Source organism: Mustela erminea, chromosome 5, assembly GCF_009829155.1.
Source record: "Mustela erminea isolate mMusErm1 chromosome 5, mMusErm1.Pri, whole genome shotgun sequence".
In the NCBI taxonomy this organism is placed as follows: domain Eukaryota; kingdom Metazoa; phylum Chordata; class Mammalia; order Carnivora; family Mustelidae; genus Mustela; species Mustela erminea.
In genome coordinates, this window is record NC_045618.1 from 144,266,367 (window position 1) to 144,281,679 (window position 15,313).

A 15,313-nucleotide genomic window follows, 5' to 3' on the forward strand; every position below is an offset into this window, starting at 1 on the left:
GGGGACATGCTGGAGGGCAGCTCAAGCCCAGAGGTGTCCTCCCTTTGGGTGGCAGCACCCAGGCCAGGTGGGTGGCTCCAGATGGGCCCTTTACAAGCATGGTGCCTAAAGAAGAGACAGTGGGAGTTAAATGATGCCCTGGTTCTTAGCTGACATTGGTCATGAGGCCACCAAGGGCCAGGCCTGTGCCTGGTGGGCAGAGTCACTGGCCTTCTGGCCTGCCAGTCCCCACTTCCTGCTGTGCACACAGAGGCCCTCTCATGGTCAGCCTTGCCCTCGCCCTGTCCCACCTGAATGAAAAAGTAGTGTGGAAGCTAGGGCTCAGAGTGCGTGGGGCGGCCCGCCGCGACACCAACCTCGCCCCTCCCCAGGCCCCCCCGCCCCCCCGCTGGAGTTCCCGGGGGCGGACCGAAGCCTCCTTCCCTGCACCTCTGTCGCCGTCCCACGACAGCAGTAGCATATCTTGGTGGGTTTTATTTGTATAGTTTTTTTTAAACATTTACTTACTTATTTTAGGGAGAGAGGGAGAAAGGGAGCCACGGGGAGTCGGGGAAGCAGAGGGAGAGGCAGTCCTAAGCAGACTGCACTGAGCACAGAGCCTGATGCGGGGCTCAATCTCACAACCCTGAGGTTATGACCTGACCCAGAATCAAGAGTCAGGTGTTTAAGCAACTGCACCACCCAGGCACCCCATTTCTATACTTTTTAAACTAAACTTTTTATCTTGAAAAAACTTCAGGCCAACAGAAATCCTGCAGGTATATTTCAACAAAGTCCCGTAGACCCTTCGTCCAGATTCAGCCACTAGTAATGCCCTGCTGGGTTTGCTTTCTCTCTGCACAGAGCTCTGGGCCTGGGGCCGTGTGCTTATGCGTGCGGGGACCTCCGAGGCCCGGGTTTCCCCAGAGCCCGCCTTCCCTCGTGTGGCCTCACCTGCCGTCAGGCAGAGGCATGGACAGTGGCCACACCAGCCTCTTCTGTTGCTGCCCATGGCCACCACCTGCCCGTCCCAGTGCAGGACCCTGTGTGCACCTCTGGCGTCCTCCTGCTCTCTGGCCCGTCCCTGCCTCTCTGTCCCTCAGGACACGCTGCTGCTGACACGCTGGGTGGTTCCTCCATCTGGGTTCGCCTGACGCAGCAGGGATGGCGTCTGTCCATGTGAGGTCCTCTCCGCCTCCCGCTGCACCTCCTGCCTCCCCTCCAAACCCCTCTGTCCCTGCTGTCTCCAAAAACGACATGCCCCGCCACCTCCTTTCTTAAGGAAAGTCTCTTCCCGCTCGCAGCCCGCGGGGGTCACATTGGTCAGCGTCCACTGCAGTCCCAACGACCAGATGTTGTGGGCGCTCGACAGCAGGCAGAACGTGCACGTCCGGGCCGGCCTCACCGAAGAGATGCCCGTGGGGACCGACTGGGAGCACGTGCCAGGTGGGGACTCAAGCTGCCCCTCCCGCGGGCACCTGCTCTGTCCAGCGGCCCGGCCTCCATGGCAGGCCCAGCCTTTGCACTCGGGGTTTCTTTTCCTTTCTGCTGTCCCACTGAGGCAGGTGACAGCAAGGACCTAACCGAACACCCTTTGTCGGAGGGCGTAACCCTGTACCCTTGGAGTTTTGTGTGGGCTGATTGCTTCCAGACCTCCTGGGCCCTGGTGTGCCCTGGCCTTGGGCTCTTGGCAGCTTTGCTAGCTCTGCCCGGTGGGTGGGGCATCCTTTCCCTCGGCCACCATTCCGAACCCTGCAGTGCAGGGCACTGTCCGCACAGAGCCCCCTGGTCAGCAGGACCCAGTGGTGGGAGGGAGCAAACTCATGGAAGAGGGCGGTCTGGCCTGTCCTAGCTGGGGGCTCAGGACAGACGGACACCTTGTTGGCATGCAGGGCTGCAGGCCTGCCAGCTGGCACTAAGCACCAGGACCGTGTGGGCCCGCTGCCCCAACGGTGACCTTGCCCGACGGTACGGCATCACCGACAAGAACCCTGCAGGAGACTACTGGAAGAAAATTCCTGGCAACGTGACCTGTTTCACAGGCAAGTGCTCAGCTCCGTGGGTTTGGGGCTCCCGTGGACAAGGTCAGTGGGGGCTCCACAAGAGGCTGCTCCCATGGGGCTCGCTCTCCCAAGAGCCGAGGGTCACACCTGAGGGAGGGCACCCAGCACCCTGCTGGCCAGAGCTGGCCGGAACTGGGCCATCCACTTTAGAGCTGAGGGATCTGAGGCACAGATTGGGGGTGGCGTGTCTGGGGCCGCCAGCTAGAAAGTGCCACGGCAGGACGGGGAGCCGGCCGACTGCACCTGTGCCCGCCGCCCCGGCGGGTGACTCACGAGCGTGCATCTGCCTCTCGTCCCTGCAGTGACCTCGTCAGATGAGCTGTGGGCCGTGGGCCCCCCCGGCTACCTCCTCCAGCGGCTGACGAGGACTTTCAGCCACTCGCATGGTGCCGCGAGCAGCCATGCCACCACCCCCCACCCCGAGGACCTGGAGGACGAGTGGGAGGTCATCTGACGGAGCCTCGGGCCAGGCGCTCAGGAGTGAGGAGGCCGAGACGGGGGGTGGACATGGTGGTTTTAGAGTCACGGGCTCTTGGCCACACCTCGTGTCGGCTCCTGTCCAGACATGTCAGGCCGACTTAGACCGCCCACACTTGCTTTCATCCATGTTTGTTTCCGTCTTGTTCCAGAACCCACAGCCTCAGCCAAGCGATCCGGAGCCCTTGCTGGCGCGGCCGTGCCTCTGAGCTCCTGCCGAGGCCGCCTCCGAGCGCGGCAACGCCGGCCTCCTCCCGGCCTTGCCAGGCCCCCCGCAGGCATGAGCCAGGGAGCCGGAGGTCAGCGCACTCCCACCGCTGAGAGGGTCCTGCTCAGCTTCACGGTCGCAACAGGGACTTGAGTTCTAGCACATTCCACGCTGGACACCCCGGCTGGGAAACCCAGCCCACGTCAGAGAGGTAGGGCACTGGTCTGTGCCAGCACACAGTGTACGCACGCACACACACACACACACACACACACACACCCCCGACCCGTGCCCTCCCGGCCCGCTCACAGGGCACGGCATGCTCACTTCCTGGAGAACACACTTTAGCCAAAACAATACTGGCCGGTGGAGGACACGGAATAGAAATGGTACACGTGTTTCCAAGGCAGCCGTGGCCCCGGGAGGCGCAGCGGGCCGTGGGGGAGCCCAGCCGGGGTTGCTCACTGAGCGTGCTCGTCACAGTGCTGTGCAGTGCTGCTGGCGGCCGTCCTGGAGCCCAGAAGCGTTCTCCCAGGATGCGTCTACTAATTATTGCCTTTTTTGTTTGTTGTATTACAAACCTGCATAAAATACCTCATTCGAAATCAGCTCTTATAAATTTAGAGGAGAAATCTATTCCCTGAAACCAGCGGAAGGCCTTTTGTTCCTCCGCGTGGTTTGCCCTGCGCCTGCCCAGTCCTCCTCCACAGCTTCCCCGAGCTCGGGCACCCCTTGTGGGACCGTCGTGGGACCTGCCGGCTGGCTCCGAGCGGGAGCAGCACCGTCGCAGGGCTTGTGTGGACGCCTCCCGGGAGTTCCCGATGGGGCCTGCAGTGGCCTCGCCAGACCTCAGTTCTTGGGGTCCTCGTGGGCATCTGGGCCATGGGCTCAGCAGCCCCACCACGGGTCCACCCCGGGGTCAGCGCCCCCCATCCCGCAGGCGGCTCCCACGCAGGACTCCAGCCTCGCCGCTTTTTTAGTCTGCCTTTGGCCCGGGGCCCAGTTACTCGACGCCTGTTTTCTCCTAAGCAAGTGTGTCCGGGAGCCCCCAGGCCACAGCTAAAGAGCGATCAGAGGGGTTCTCTGACGGGACCCGGCCAGCCGCAAAGATGGGGGTGTTCCCGGGCTAAACAAGGACAAGAGTCTGAAATCCCAGATCCTGCTTCACACTCCACTTTTGTAGAATCCTTGTTTTCGGAGTTCGGTGACGGCAGAGGCCAGCCCAGGCTGGCTGCGGCCCCTCTCTTGTATGTTGTGCCTTGCCCGGCCCCCCTCAGACAGCAGAGTTCCCCTAAACCCACGGGACTTTAGTGCAATTAAACCTAAGTCTAGTTGGATACTTTTAAACTACTTTTAGCTTCAGTGCTTTGTATGGTTTTTCCTTCTGGTTTTAATTTTTAGTTGTGCTTTGAGACAGTGCAATAAACTAGACTTTTTCCAAACCTGGTCGAGTCTGGTGTTTGGGCTGTGAGAAAGGGCCCCCAGCAGGCACTCATGAGGTTGGCCTGCCCACCTGTGCTGGAAGAATCTGCCAATGGCGTCGGCCAGCCCAGCCCCACAGCCAGGAGAGCGTGGCGGACGTGATGTTTAAATATGCACCAGCGTCCCCAGAGCGGCCGTCCAGAGGTAGATGTGCCCCCGGTCGCCCCTGGGAAGGACGCCGTCAGGGGAGGCGGAGCACAGAGCTGTCTCCACTTGGAGGCCCGCCGAGGCCGGGCTGCCACGGGCAGGCTTCGGAAGGGTTTGAGCCCCTGGGCCTAAGACTCCAACCAAGAAACAAACCCAAGTGTCGGCCACGCTCTGCTGGAAACCAGCATGTGGGAGAGGATCCCATTCATAGCAGCAGGACATGCTGATGCCACAGAAGACCTGAACGAGGCGTGTCCGGCTCCTGTCAGGGACTGTCACACTCCACAGAAGACGGCGGAGAAAGTTTGAATTCAGAAGACATGTCTGATGTCCCTGATGAAAGACAAAGGAAACTGTAGACATCCACCCTCCCCAAAGCGTTTAACTCAGTTTGTCAGAACGCTTGGTGGAATGGGGCGCCTGGGTGGCTCGGTGAGTTGAGCCTCTGCCTTCAGCTCAGGTCATGATCTCAGGGTCCTGGGATCGAGCCCCGCATCGGGCTCTCTGCTCCGCGGGAAGCCTGCTTCCCCCTCTCTCTCTGCCTGCCTCTCTGCCTACTTGTGATCTCTCTCTGTCAAATAAATAAATAAAATCTTTAAAAACAAAAAAAAAAACCTCTCGGTGGCTGGGGGCCGGGTGGCTCAGTTGGTGAGGCGTCTGCCTTCGGCTCGGGTTGTGATCTCAGGGTCCTGGGATGGAGCTCTGCGTCGGGCTGTCTGCTCTGTGGGGAGTCTGCTTCTCTGTCCCCCTACTCTTGCGCTCTCGCTTGCTCTTGTTTTTCTCCCTCCCTCTCAAATAAATAAATCTTAAAGAAAAGAACCCTCTCTGGGACGTTTTGTCAGGGGAGGCAGGGAAGAAGTCCCAGAATAATGTTGTGCCCACAAGTGCCCCGAATGCCAGACATGTGCCTGGGGCTCCTGCACAGCTCCGTGTCCCCCTAGAGCCCCCTGAGGGAAATCTTGTCAGCCTTGGTGACAGGGAGGTTCAGCAACTTGCTGGAGGTCACACAGGGGCCACCGGGAGTGGAGCCCAGCTCTGTGGAACTCCAGACCTGGGAAGACACAGGTGGGAATCACCAAGAGTGCTGACAGCCGCGGGCGATGCAAGCGTGGCGTGGGCGGGCTGGGGACGACAGGTGGCCTGACCGGCCCAGCGGGGAACTAGCGTGGTGAAGGTACATCTAGGGGAGGGGACAGGCAGGGGAGGTCACAATTGATGTGCCCCACCCCTTCATTATGTGGACAAGATAACTATTAAATGGATTAAAGAATCTAAATCGGGCGCCTGGATGGTTCAGCCAGTGAAGCCTCCCGACTCCTGATCTCAGCTCAGATCTTGATCTCAGGGTCGAGTTCAAGCCCCACATTGGGCTCCATGCTGGGTGTGGAACCCACTTTAAAACTAGGGGGAGTAGTATCTGATTTCTGGAGGACAAGGGCTTTCCCACAGAGGAAATTAAGTATATAGTTTGATTTCCTCAAAATAGTAAAATACTACAAATTTAAAACCCCACTTAAAGGGGGGATGTTGCGACATCACCGATGGCGAATATATACCTTAAGAACGTGTCCACACCAGTCAGAGGAACACCTAAGGCCCCTGTATGGACACGGATGAAAGGGTGTTGCTCAGCAAATGCCTGGCACGCAGGCGGGGTGCGGACGGAGCAAGGGGAGCGGACTTCAAACCTGCAACCCACCAAGTCTGCCTCTGGGACCCTGTCCTCAAGAACAGATCCTAAGTCAGGGGCAGACGTATGACGCAGGCCGTCCTGTGACCCCAGCGCCTAGGAGTGGCCTGACGAGTTCGGGCGCTGCCGTCACAGGGCAGGTGTCCTGGGGAAACAGGCCACGGCGTGGCTACATCCACGCTGTTGGCCGTGCGTAGGGACGTGGCTGGGCCAAAGACCGTGCAGAGGGTGAGAGAGATTGAGACTCGTTTAACTGCCGGTGGGTTCACTACACGGCTGGTCACAGTGGTTGCCTGTGGTCTAGACCTTTTTGTATCTTTTGAATTTCAAGCCATGTAAATGTATTATTTATTTCAAAAGAAATAAAATTCACATTTTAGAAACAGTCCTAACATTGACTCCTTACGCCATCAACACTAGTGAGTCAAATGTCACAAAGCAAACACCAAAGACCTCTGAGAAATCCCACTTACACGAAGCATTTTACAATATAGGAAAATGCTTATAGTAAGTTTGAAGTTGGCCCCTTTATTTGGCGGCCACGTGGGGGGCGGGGAGAGCAGGACGCCCCTGCCCTGCGAAGCCCAGCCACGCCCTGCCCTGGTTTCTCCCTGCAGTTCTAGTGTCCCACCTGGAATTCTAGAAGCAGAAATTCATTTTACAAATCACTGAAGACAGAAATCTCTGTCTTGACTGGGGTGGTTACATGTGTGTAGACATTTGTCAGAACTCCTCATGACACAGGTGAGGTCTGTGATTCTCAGGGCACCCAGCTGGCTCGGTGGGGACAGCATATGGTTCTTGATCTTAGGGTCCTGAGTTCAAGCCCCATGCTGGATGTAAAGCCTATTTTAAAAAGTCTTAAAAAGGCCTCTTCCCATCTTTTATTCTATATATTCCATCTATATATATTCCAAAATATATAAAATGTGCCTCTGTCATAGGTCAATCATGCCTCCATTTAAAAATGCAGCCGGACTGAACCACAGGGGAGCCACGGCAGCAGCCTCTCGCTTCTGGAACAGGGGCAGACCCTGCAAGCTTCCCCTGACCGCGCTGGCTTGCTTCCTTCCTTCCCGGCGCCCAGGAAGCATCCTTGTTCTGAACAGGACGGGCCGTCATTTAGGAAATTGCTCTCAGCCCAGTAGTTGAAGCTGGTGAAACAGAAGGGAAATCAGAGTAATTCGCATCGAGGTGATACAGTCTGAAGTCCGAGCACGGCCCTCACTCCCCTGCCCTCACGGCCACCTCCCCCAGGCCACCCCAATAGCTTGGGCCATCCCGTGATGGCCATTCCCTGCCTGAGATCACGGTCGACCGCTCTGTGGGGGAGTGGCCTCGCCTTCCCTGTCCCCCTGCGGGGGAACGCGATTCTGGTCCCCGAGCTCTAGCAGGCTGGGGTTCCTGGGCCGCCAGGTGGGCGCGGGGATGGCAGTCCTGGGCGCTGTCAGGTTTTCCATAGAAAGACTGGAGTTGGTGAACCCAAGGTGCAAACCAAGGTGCCTCACTCTGGAGAAAAGGAGGCCTCGTCGTGGGCAGAGAGACCGGTTGCCTCTGAGAAGCCACCAGGGCCACCTGCCAATGACTGAGAGCTGAGTCGCCGGCTGCCCTTTCTGGGGCTGCAGGGCCCCAGGTTCTGATAAGCCCAATGCTAGGTACTTGCTGCCCAGCCTCCTGCCCTCCCTCTGGCCAGCAGTGGCCACCAGATAACCCTGGCATTCCACTTATCACCCTGCACCACTTCCCTAGGTCCTCTGCGCTCAGACGCCTGCAGTGCCCTGAGCCAGGCGGCCCCCCGGGAGTCTCCGCGGGAGCTGTGGCAGCAATCGGGCCCCACTCTGCAGCCATCGGGCAGTGACGCCGGCCAGGCCTTGGTTTCTGTGTCCCTCGGTGCAGCTGCAAGCAGAGTGAACGCCACTCCCCTCCCGGACCCCGTCCCACTGGCCCACAGTGAAGAGGACACCAGGGGCCAGCGCCCCGGGAACCCCTCCTCCTGCCCTCTCAGCCCTCCAAGGCCTAGAGGCCCCAAAGTCACCCAGCCAAGGACGGAGCAGTCCCCACAGCTTCTGCTTCCCGGCCACCCTCCAACCAAACCACCCCGTTTGGGCCCCTGAACTTTCCCTGAACATGTGCTTAGGCTGGGTCCCCAGGCGGCAGTGCCCAGAACGATCCCGCCCAGGTCCTGCCTCCTGTTTGCCTGACAACGGGTTCTGTGGGGCGCCCTTCCACAGCCTCCCAGGGAGGCCCGAGGCCGGGCAGCTCCCCCAACTCTGCATCACCCCAGTCCCAGCCCGGGGCCCTCAAAGGAGCAGCTGTAGGTGTAGAGTGGAGGGGAAGAGGGGCCCAGGAGGGTTGACCCACTGAGGACAGAGCTGGGCCTGGGGAGACAGGACAGTAAGTCTGCAGGCCCAGGCAGAGGCTGCTGGTGGCTCCAGGCACCAAGGCCCTCCACAGGCCCACGGCCCAGGAGCCGCCCATTACTCTGAGCCACTCTGTCTCCATCTCCACCCACCCCAAAGGCAACAAGCCCTCCCCCCAACAGCAGCATTGCTGATCTGAAGACCCGGGACTGCTTAGATGAGCCGGGGCTCCTGATGCCCCAAGTTGTGAGCTGGGAGAGAGGTTAGCATCCATTTGCCCCCAGTGTCAGTGTTCAGAGAAGCTCCTTAACTGACCCACAGGACACCCAGCAGGAGGGAGGAGCCCTTACTCCCACCTGCAGTCTCAGTCCCTGGGCCTCATACTCCTCCATTCTCCCTTCCTCCCCACCACTGGGCCGACCTTCAGGCTGCGGCTCCCGGCAGGACATGGCGGCCCTCCAGCCTGGGCTGGCACAGGTTGAATTTCATGGCCTGTGGAATTCCCCGGGCAGGGCCGCCTGGCCGTCCTCCCTGGGCTCCAGGCTCCTCGGGGCACAGAGCATGCTCCTGAGGAGCAGTGGCACATCTGTTAACAGGTCATCTGCAGAACCTTCTGGCAGAAGGCAACTCCAGGGGCTAAGGGCCCTTGGCCACCAGGAGCTACAACTGCCCCGTCAGCCACAAGCACTGCCGAACACCCACCGGGGGCTGAGCCGGGGGACACAGGGGAGCCCATACCCAGGGCTGGAGGGTGGTCAGGCCTGGAGAAGGAACATCCAACCCACCTGAAGACGGGCGGGAGCCAGGGGCCAGGGGCTCCACAGTGGAGGTGAGAGAAGCAGGGGCCCCAGGACTAGATGAGTGCTACGTGCCAGGGAAGAGCAGAAGGGACAGGGACAAGTCCAGTCGCTGTTACAAGGATACCCAAGGCCCGGCAGGGGGCCAGTGTGGGAGGGGGGAGAAGCCTTCTGCCCTTCTCTCCCCCACAGGGGAGTTTACAAGGCCGAACGTGCCTAACGCAGAGGAACTCCTAGGATTTCACAAGACCTGCTCTCAGCTTCCGCACAAGCCGTCCCCGCCTGTCCACACCGCGTGCCACTGTCCAACTCCTTTGCTCAGCTGTTGTTGCTCCCTCTAGGACACCTAGTCCTAGAAGCTCTAGATCAAGACGGGCCACTGGTCCTCACCGCCCTTGGTGGCTAGCCAGCGAGTGGAGGGTTGGGCCTGGCTCTAGAGAGTCGCATGACCTCTGAACCCTTGCAAAAAGTTGGGAAGCGGAGCAGTGGGGAGGTGAGCTCAGCCAGCCCCAGGAAACCTGCAGCTGGGGGCCCACCTGCCCGGCCCGGCCCAGCCCACAACGCACACAACATACGAAGCAGAGATTCTCCCGTACAGAGACCAATATATGTAAAGTGCTGGGTACATCACTCTGAAAAATAGATTTTCCAAAAATCCAGCGCCCAGGGGGTGTCTCCTCCAACCCCCGGCAAGGTCTACCCCTTGCCCGTGAGGTCCAGCGGCTGCAGGAAGGGCGGCAGGGGCAGCTCGTCCAGGGCCTCGGGGAAGCGTCCGGGCGAGATGGCGGTGACCAGCACCTGCATGGCGCGCACGAAGAGCGAGGGCGGCGCCAGGCCCGCCAGCCACTGGAACTTGTCCTCGCCCAGCAGCCGCTGCCAGCGCGGCCGGTCGCCCAGCAGCTCCCGGCGGGCGGGCGCGGCGGCGCCGGCGGGTGCATACAGCGCCAGCAGGTCGAGCAGCAGCAGGCGGCGCTGGCGCGCCTCCCCGGGCGCGGTGGGCACCCCGGAGGCGGCGGCGGCGGCGGCGGCGGCATTGGTGGCCCCGGCGTCGCCGCCCAGCTGGCGCAGCAGCAGCTCCAGCGGCGTCAGGCCGCCGCCGTCCCGCAGGCCGGGCGACGCGCCGTGGCCGAGCAGCAGGAAGAGACACTCGGGGCGCGCCAGCTCGCAGGCCACGTGCAGCGCCGTGCCGCCGCCCTCCACGCGGCCGCAGCCCCGCCGGTCCAGCAGGCGCGCGCGCTCCTCGGGCGGGAAGTCGCGCACGGCGCGCAGGATGCGGCGCAGGATGCCCACGCGGTTGTAGCGCACGGCCAGCGCCACGTGCGGCCCGGGCGCGGCGCAGCAGCGGAAGCCGGCGCTGGGCGGCGCGAGCGCGCGGCGCGGGAACGTGGCCAGCAGGTAGTGCGCGTACGCCTGGTGGTCGTGCACGAGCGCGTAGAGCAGCGCCTCGGAGGGCGAGTAGGCGGCGGCGCGGCCGCGCTCGTCCCAGTGGAAGGCCTCGCTGGCCCGCATGTCCTCGAGCAGCCACACCGGCAGCAGGTCGCGGACGGCCTGGTAGAAGGCGAACGACGACTTGCGACACTGCTTCTGCGCCCGGGAGCGCGCCGCGCCTGCGCCCTCCGGCCCACCGTCCGCTCCGCCGCCAGTCCGTGCGTCCCAAGGCATGCTGGTGGCGGCCTCACGGCATGGGCCCGGCGACTGACCACCTGCGGGGGGAACATGGCGGTAAGACTCCCACACCCCCACCCGCCCCGGAAGCTCCAGCTGCTCTTCACAGCTCCCCTCTCTCCTGGACGCATAATCACCTCCCTACGTCCTTGATCAAGCTGCACCTGATCTCCCAATCTTTTTGTGTCTCATTCTCTGGCACTTCTGCTAGAGATGCCCTTCCCTGCCCCCTACCCTCACAACCCCACCCATAGTCAAGGCCACCCTAAAAACCCACCAATACCCCTCCTCCAGCCCAGGGACCCCCTGACCTGGTTGACCAGGTACATCCAACCCCAAACAGAAAAGACCAGGTAGGGGGGTAAATATTGTAATCCACAACTCCACCTGGGCCAAGCCCCACCTAACCATCACCCTATCCCTCTGAACCCTGACCACAGATGGGGGCTCCTAGACCCTCCCCCCATGGGGCCAGGCAGGGTCAGAGCTCTAGACCCAGACCTACCTGGTTCCTGGGGATCACAGGACGTGAGTGTATCACTTTCCTTCTCTGAGCCTCAACTTCCTCATCTGTAAGAAAAGGGTGGGAGGAATAAACACTGAGCCCCAGCAGGACGAGGTGGGGTGGAGCCTTCCACCCCAACCTGGTGTTTGCTGGATATCAGCAACCCTAGCTGCTGGGAGGAGGAGGGAGGACAGCCTAGAGCCGTGAGCACAACTCTTCACAGCAGATCGCCTCCAGGTCTGCTACTTCTCTTGAGCTTCCCAACTACTAGATGAACCAGGTACTGTCATCCCATTTTCCAGCAAGGGGCAAGCTTGTCCAAGGTCAGGCAGCAGTCATGGTACAGCCAGGCCTAGAACACAGAATCTGTCCCTCCCGATTTGGGCTCGTTCCAAAAGTGGGGGGACACCCAACCCACAGGGTGCCCAGCTTGATCCCTGCCAGGCCTTGCCCTCTGAGCCCCCAGCCCCAACCTGAGCCCTAGCCTCTGACCCTGGTCCAAGCTCCCCACTGCCTTCCCTCAAGGATAAGTCCTTGGTTGCAAGGGGGCTGGGTCTGCGGACAGGCCGCGTCCACACACACTGGGTAACTAAGTTACAGAGACGGGCGCGGTCGGGGTGGGCTGCAGCCAGAGTGCTCTTACGGGGGGCCCCATGACCGGAGCAACGCCCCAAGCCCGGCACTCTGCGCCCCAGGTGTATGTACCCCGTGTGGATACCCGTGGGGCGCCAGGCGGGTTACGTAAAGTTGGACAGCCCCACGTCACTGGGCAGCGAGTCACCGCCGCGGCTCCGTGAATGGGGGGTTGGGCCACCGAGGGCTGGGCAGTGCGCCCGGGGCAGCCCGCCAGCTCCTCCCCGTCCCCTCCCGGCGGCCGCGGGTCGCGGGGGGCGAGGCCAGGGTGTTTGCCGACCAGTGGCCAGCGCAGTGAGGGCTGCACCTGCGTGTGCATGTGCCCAGCGAACACGAGGGGGCGGCGGCCGGGGGAGAGCGCCCGGGGCGGGGGCTGCGCGCCGAGCGGGCCGGGGGAAGGGGGGACTCACCGTGGGGGGGCGGCGGGGCCGGGGGCCTGACGTCCCGGTCCCGGCGGAGGGCCGGAGCGCGCACCGATCCCCCGCGGGCAGGCGCGCAGGCGAAGGTCCCAGGACGGGCGGGCCGCCGCCGCCCGCGCCCGCCGCAGCCGCGGTCTGAGCCACCGCGGCCGGAGAGCTGGGCGGCGGCGCCGGCGGCGGGCGGGCGAGCGGGCGGCGGGCGGCGCAGTGCGGCCCCGGCCCGGCAGGACCGCGGGACCGTCCGCCGCCGCCATTGGCCCGCTCTGCTGGGCCCCGTCGCCGCTCATTGGTCGCTACGCTGCACCATTGTTGCGTCACCAGCTGGTGGGCGGGGCGCCCGGCAGGACCCGCGGAAAAGTTGGGAGAAACTTGAGGGCGCGCGGGGGGCGGGGTTGGCTCGGCCGGCGCGGGGCGGGGCTCCTGGAAACCCGAGCGGCCGGCGAGGACGCGATCCCCGTGGGCTCCCCAGCCGGCGGCCGGGGCGCTGCAGGATCGCGGGGCCCCACGCTTACTGCGAGTCTCCGCGGACAGTGCCTGCCTCGTCACCCCAGGAGTCGTATTCCACCTCCCCTCTGCGCTGGCCCTTTATGACCTTGAGGGAGACCTCCGGGACTGTTTTCCCGACTGGCCATGGAGGGGGTCATAGAGGCAGAGCTGTGACCCCTAAGGGCCCCCACTGCGTTCTACCCGGCCAGGATCCGGTACCGGGAGCCCCTGCTCTAGGCTGACGTTCCCGGGAGCCGGCGGACGGACGGCCGTGAACGAGCGCGTCCCCTGTGCCACTCTCAGTGCTGAACAATTGATTTCATTCTCACAACCGGGAGCGGGGGGAGTTGTGACCCCCAATTCACAGGCCAGGGGATGGAGGCTCGCGGGGAGGTGGCCTCCAAGTGAGGAGCAGCCCCAAGGGAAACCAGGTGCTCCCCCTGCTTTTCTTCAGACGTTCTTGGGGGGGATCGGACCCCAACCTCTCCACAAAGGGTCCAAGGTTGGGGGTGCCACACATGCAGGCGCCCAAGGTCATGCTGAGACCCCCACCGAAGCCTGCCCCACCTAGGCGGGGTGTGGTCTCATAGGCCCGCCCTGAAGATTTCAGGGGGTCCAGGGTCACCACCAGATTTAAAGGTCATTGTCCCAGGAATCTGGGATCCACCTACCTCACCTCAGCTCTTCCCTGCTGACCGCTCTGGTCCCCAGTTGCCCTGCATTTTGTCCTAGCTTTCCCATTCTGGCATTTCTGACTATGATGGGGGGGAGGGGGACACTGTATGGGGAGCCTGGGGTTGACAATTGGACTTTTGGAGCACCCCCCGCCCCAGGCCCTGGGAGACAAACTAGGGAAGTGGTGCCCCAGGTCAACTATCTGGAGCTCAAGGAAGTTCCTGGCTTCCTCGCCCTCACTTCTAGGGCTGGAGTTTCCTCTCCATGACCACTGACGGACTGAGGGTGCCAGGGCATGGGCGGCGCTTGCCAGTGTGTGCAAAGGGCCTCACCACCGGTCTCTCTCTACCTCTCCCCGCCGCCTTGCCTCACCCTTCAACTTGCCCTCCTCGTGGGGACTCCTAAAGGCATCTTGCTAGAACTCATGTTGGATCCCACTTCTCCACCACTTAGAAGCTTCCTGTCCCCGTGGATTAACCAGAAAGACCAGGTGGGGCAGAGGAAAGGCATTCCTGGCTGAGGCACAGCTGGAGCAAAGGTCCAGGAGCGGCAGAGGGAGGCTTCAGAGGTCAGCTGGGAGAGGCCAGGCCTTGGACACTGGGGCAAGGAGCCCGGGTTTGTCCTGAGGATCTGGAAGTGAAGGCAGAAGGGGTTTGGAAGTCAGTTGGTTAGTGAAATATTTCAGGCATACAAAAATAATCACAATGAATGCCTGGGAGTCATGGTCCAGTTTCAGAAATAACAGGTGGGTAAAACTGAAGGCCCGTGTGACTGTCCTTCCCCCAGCCCAGTTCTGGGTCTTTCCCGTGGTGGTGGCTAACATTGTAACTCTGTCCATCATGCCACCAATCAGCCCCCTTTCAGTGGCTTGCTCTATTCTCCCAAGGTTGTTTTCAGACTCATCTTCAGGGGTACGTGCCGCTCTGGGCTGGGCTGGGTTGCTGAGGCATCTTCTACTGGTGGAAGCTGTTACTCTGTGCCTGAGCACAAGTGAGGCCCCCATCACTGCTAGCCTGTGCCTACTTGGGGGCCACACTGGGGCCCAGACCCAGGGAGGAGGTGCCAGGGTAGGTTTGACCTCCTGCAGCCCCTTCTTAATGCCAGATTGCTTCAGGAACAGCGTGATCAGGGTGCAAAGGGGCAGCTTCCCTCAGGAAGGGAGGATGGACTTGGGGGGGTGAAGGGTGGCTGGGGCAGAAGGGAGTGGGGGGCGCTGCCTTCTTGGTATGGGGTTTGACTTTTGACCCTGTTATGTTCCCTCTGGAACCCAACCCAAGTCCATTCCCCTCTCTCCTGGGAGAGCTTGTCCCACAGGGCACCTGGGTATGCCCAGGCAGGAAGTAGAATCAGGGCCCTGGAGCCCAGTTCAAGGTGTGTGTAACAGGTAGAGGGAGGAGCGGAGGGAGCTTCCTGGGGGAGGAGGCTGGTGCCAAACATGCTGGGATCTAATCAGCTACTCACCAGCTGTGGGGACTTAGGCTCAGTAACTCCACCTGTCTTCAGTCTCTTATCTGTAAAATGCATCAGGTAGATTTTCAGATCTCAAAAGGAAGAGTAGGATTGGCAAGGCCAGATGCAAAATGGCCAGGACCAGGAAAGAGGATGGGGTACCCCCTGCCCCCACCTCACCTGGGTCCTGGACTTCACCTGGCTGTGCTAGGCCAAAGCCCCCTTGGCCTCCAAGGGTCCGTTCCACAGGTGCTCTCTCCTCCCTCTCTAGCTTCTCT

The 15,313-nt window shown here is 61.7% G+C and overlaps 2 protein-coding genes and 1 long non-coding RNA gene across 10 annotated transcripts in view; 1 reads left to right on the forward strand and 2 right to left on the reverse strand.

The window, feature by feature from the left end:
- The window catches only part of TECPR2 (tectonin beta-propeller repeat containing 2), a 98,125-nt gene extending 93,956 nt beyond the window's left edge, over positions 1-4,169 (forward strand). For 5 of the 6 annotated variants that reach the window (XM_032345344.1, XM_032345347.1, XM_032345349.1 and 2 more), the window contains 3 exons: positions 1,284-1,425; positions 1,872-2,021; positions 2,345-4,169. In XM_032345344.1, coding sequence (XP_032201235.1) covers positions 1,284-1,425; positions 1,872-2,021; positions 2,345-2,496 — 444 coding nt within the window. In that variant the 3' untranslated portion in view covers positions 2,497-4,169. The remainder of the gene's footprint in view (positions 1-1,283; positions 1,426-1,871; positions 2,022-2,344) is intronic. The other variant, XM_032345346.1, reaches the window with a different exon arrangement.
- A 4,234-nt stretch (positions 4,170-8,403) lies between these two features.
- The window catches only part of LOC116591926, a 28,198-nt gene continuing 21,288 nt past the window's right edge, over positions 8,404-15,313 (reverse strand). For both annotated transcript variants that reach the window (XR_004286246.1, XR_004286245.1), the window contains one exon: positions 8,404-8,418. This is a non-coding gene — a long non-coding RNA (uncharacterized LOC116591926). The remainder of the gene's footprint in view (positions 8,419-15,313) is intronic.
- On the reverse strand, positions 9,789-12,646 carry ANKRD9 (ankyrin repeat domain 9). 2 transcript variants are annotated; one of them, XM_032345353.1, is made up of 3 exons: positions 12,417-12,646; positions 11,374-11,438; positions 9,789-10,906 (listed from the first exon to the last, which is right to left on the reverse strand). In XM_032345353.1, the coding sequence occupies exon 3, from the start codon at positions 10,863-10,865 to the stop codon at positions 9,900-9,902; it is 966 nt and encodes a 321-aa protein (XP_032201244.1). In that variant the 5' UTR covers positions 10,866-10,906; positions 11,374-11,438; positions 12,417-12,646; the 3' UTR covers positions 9,789-9,899. The 2 variants fall into 2 exon arrangements, with proteins under 2 accessions (XP_032201244.1, XP_032201245.1); XM_032345354.1 differs by lacking the exon at positions 12,417-12,646 and adding an exon at positions 11,866-12,095.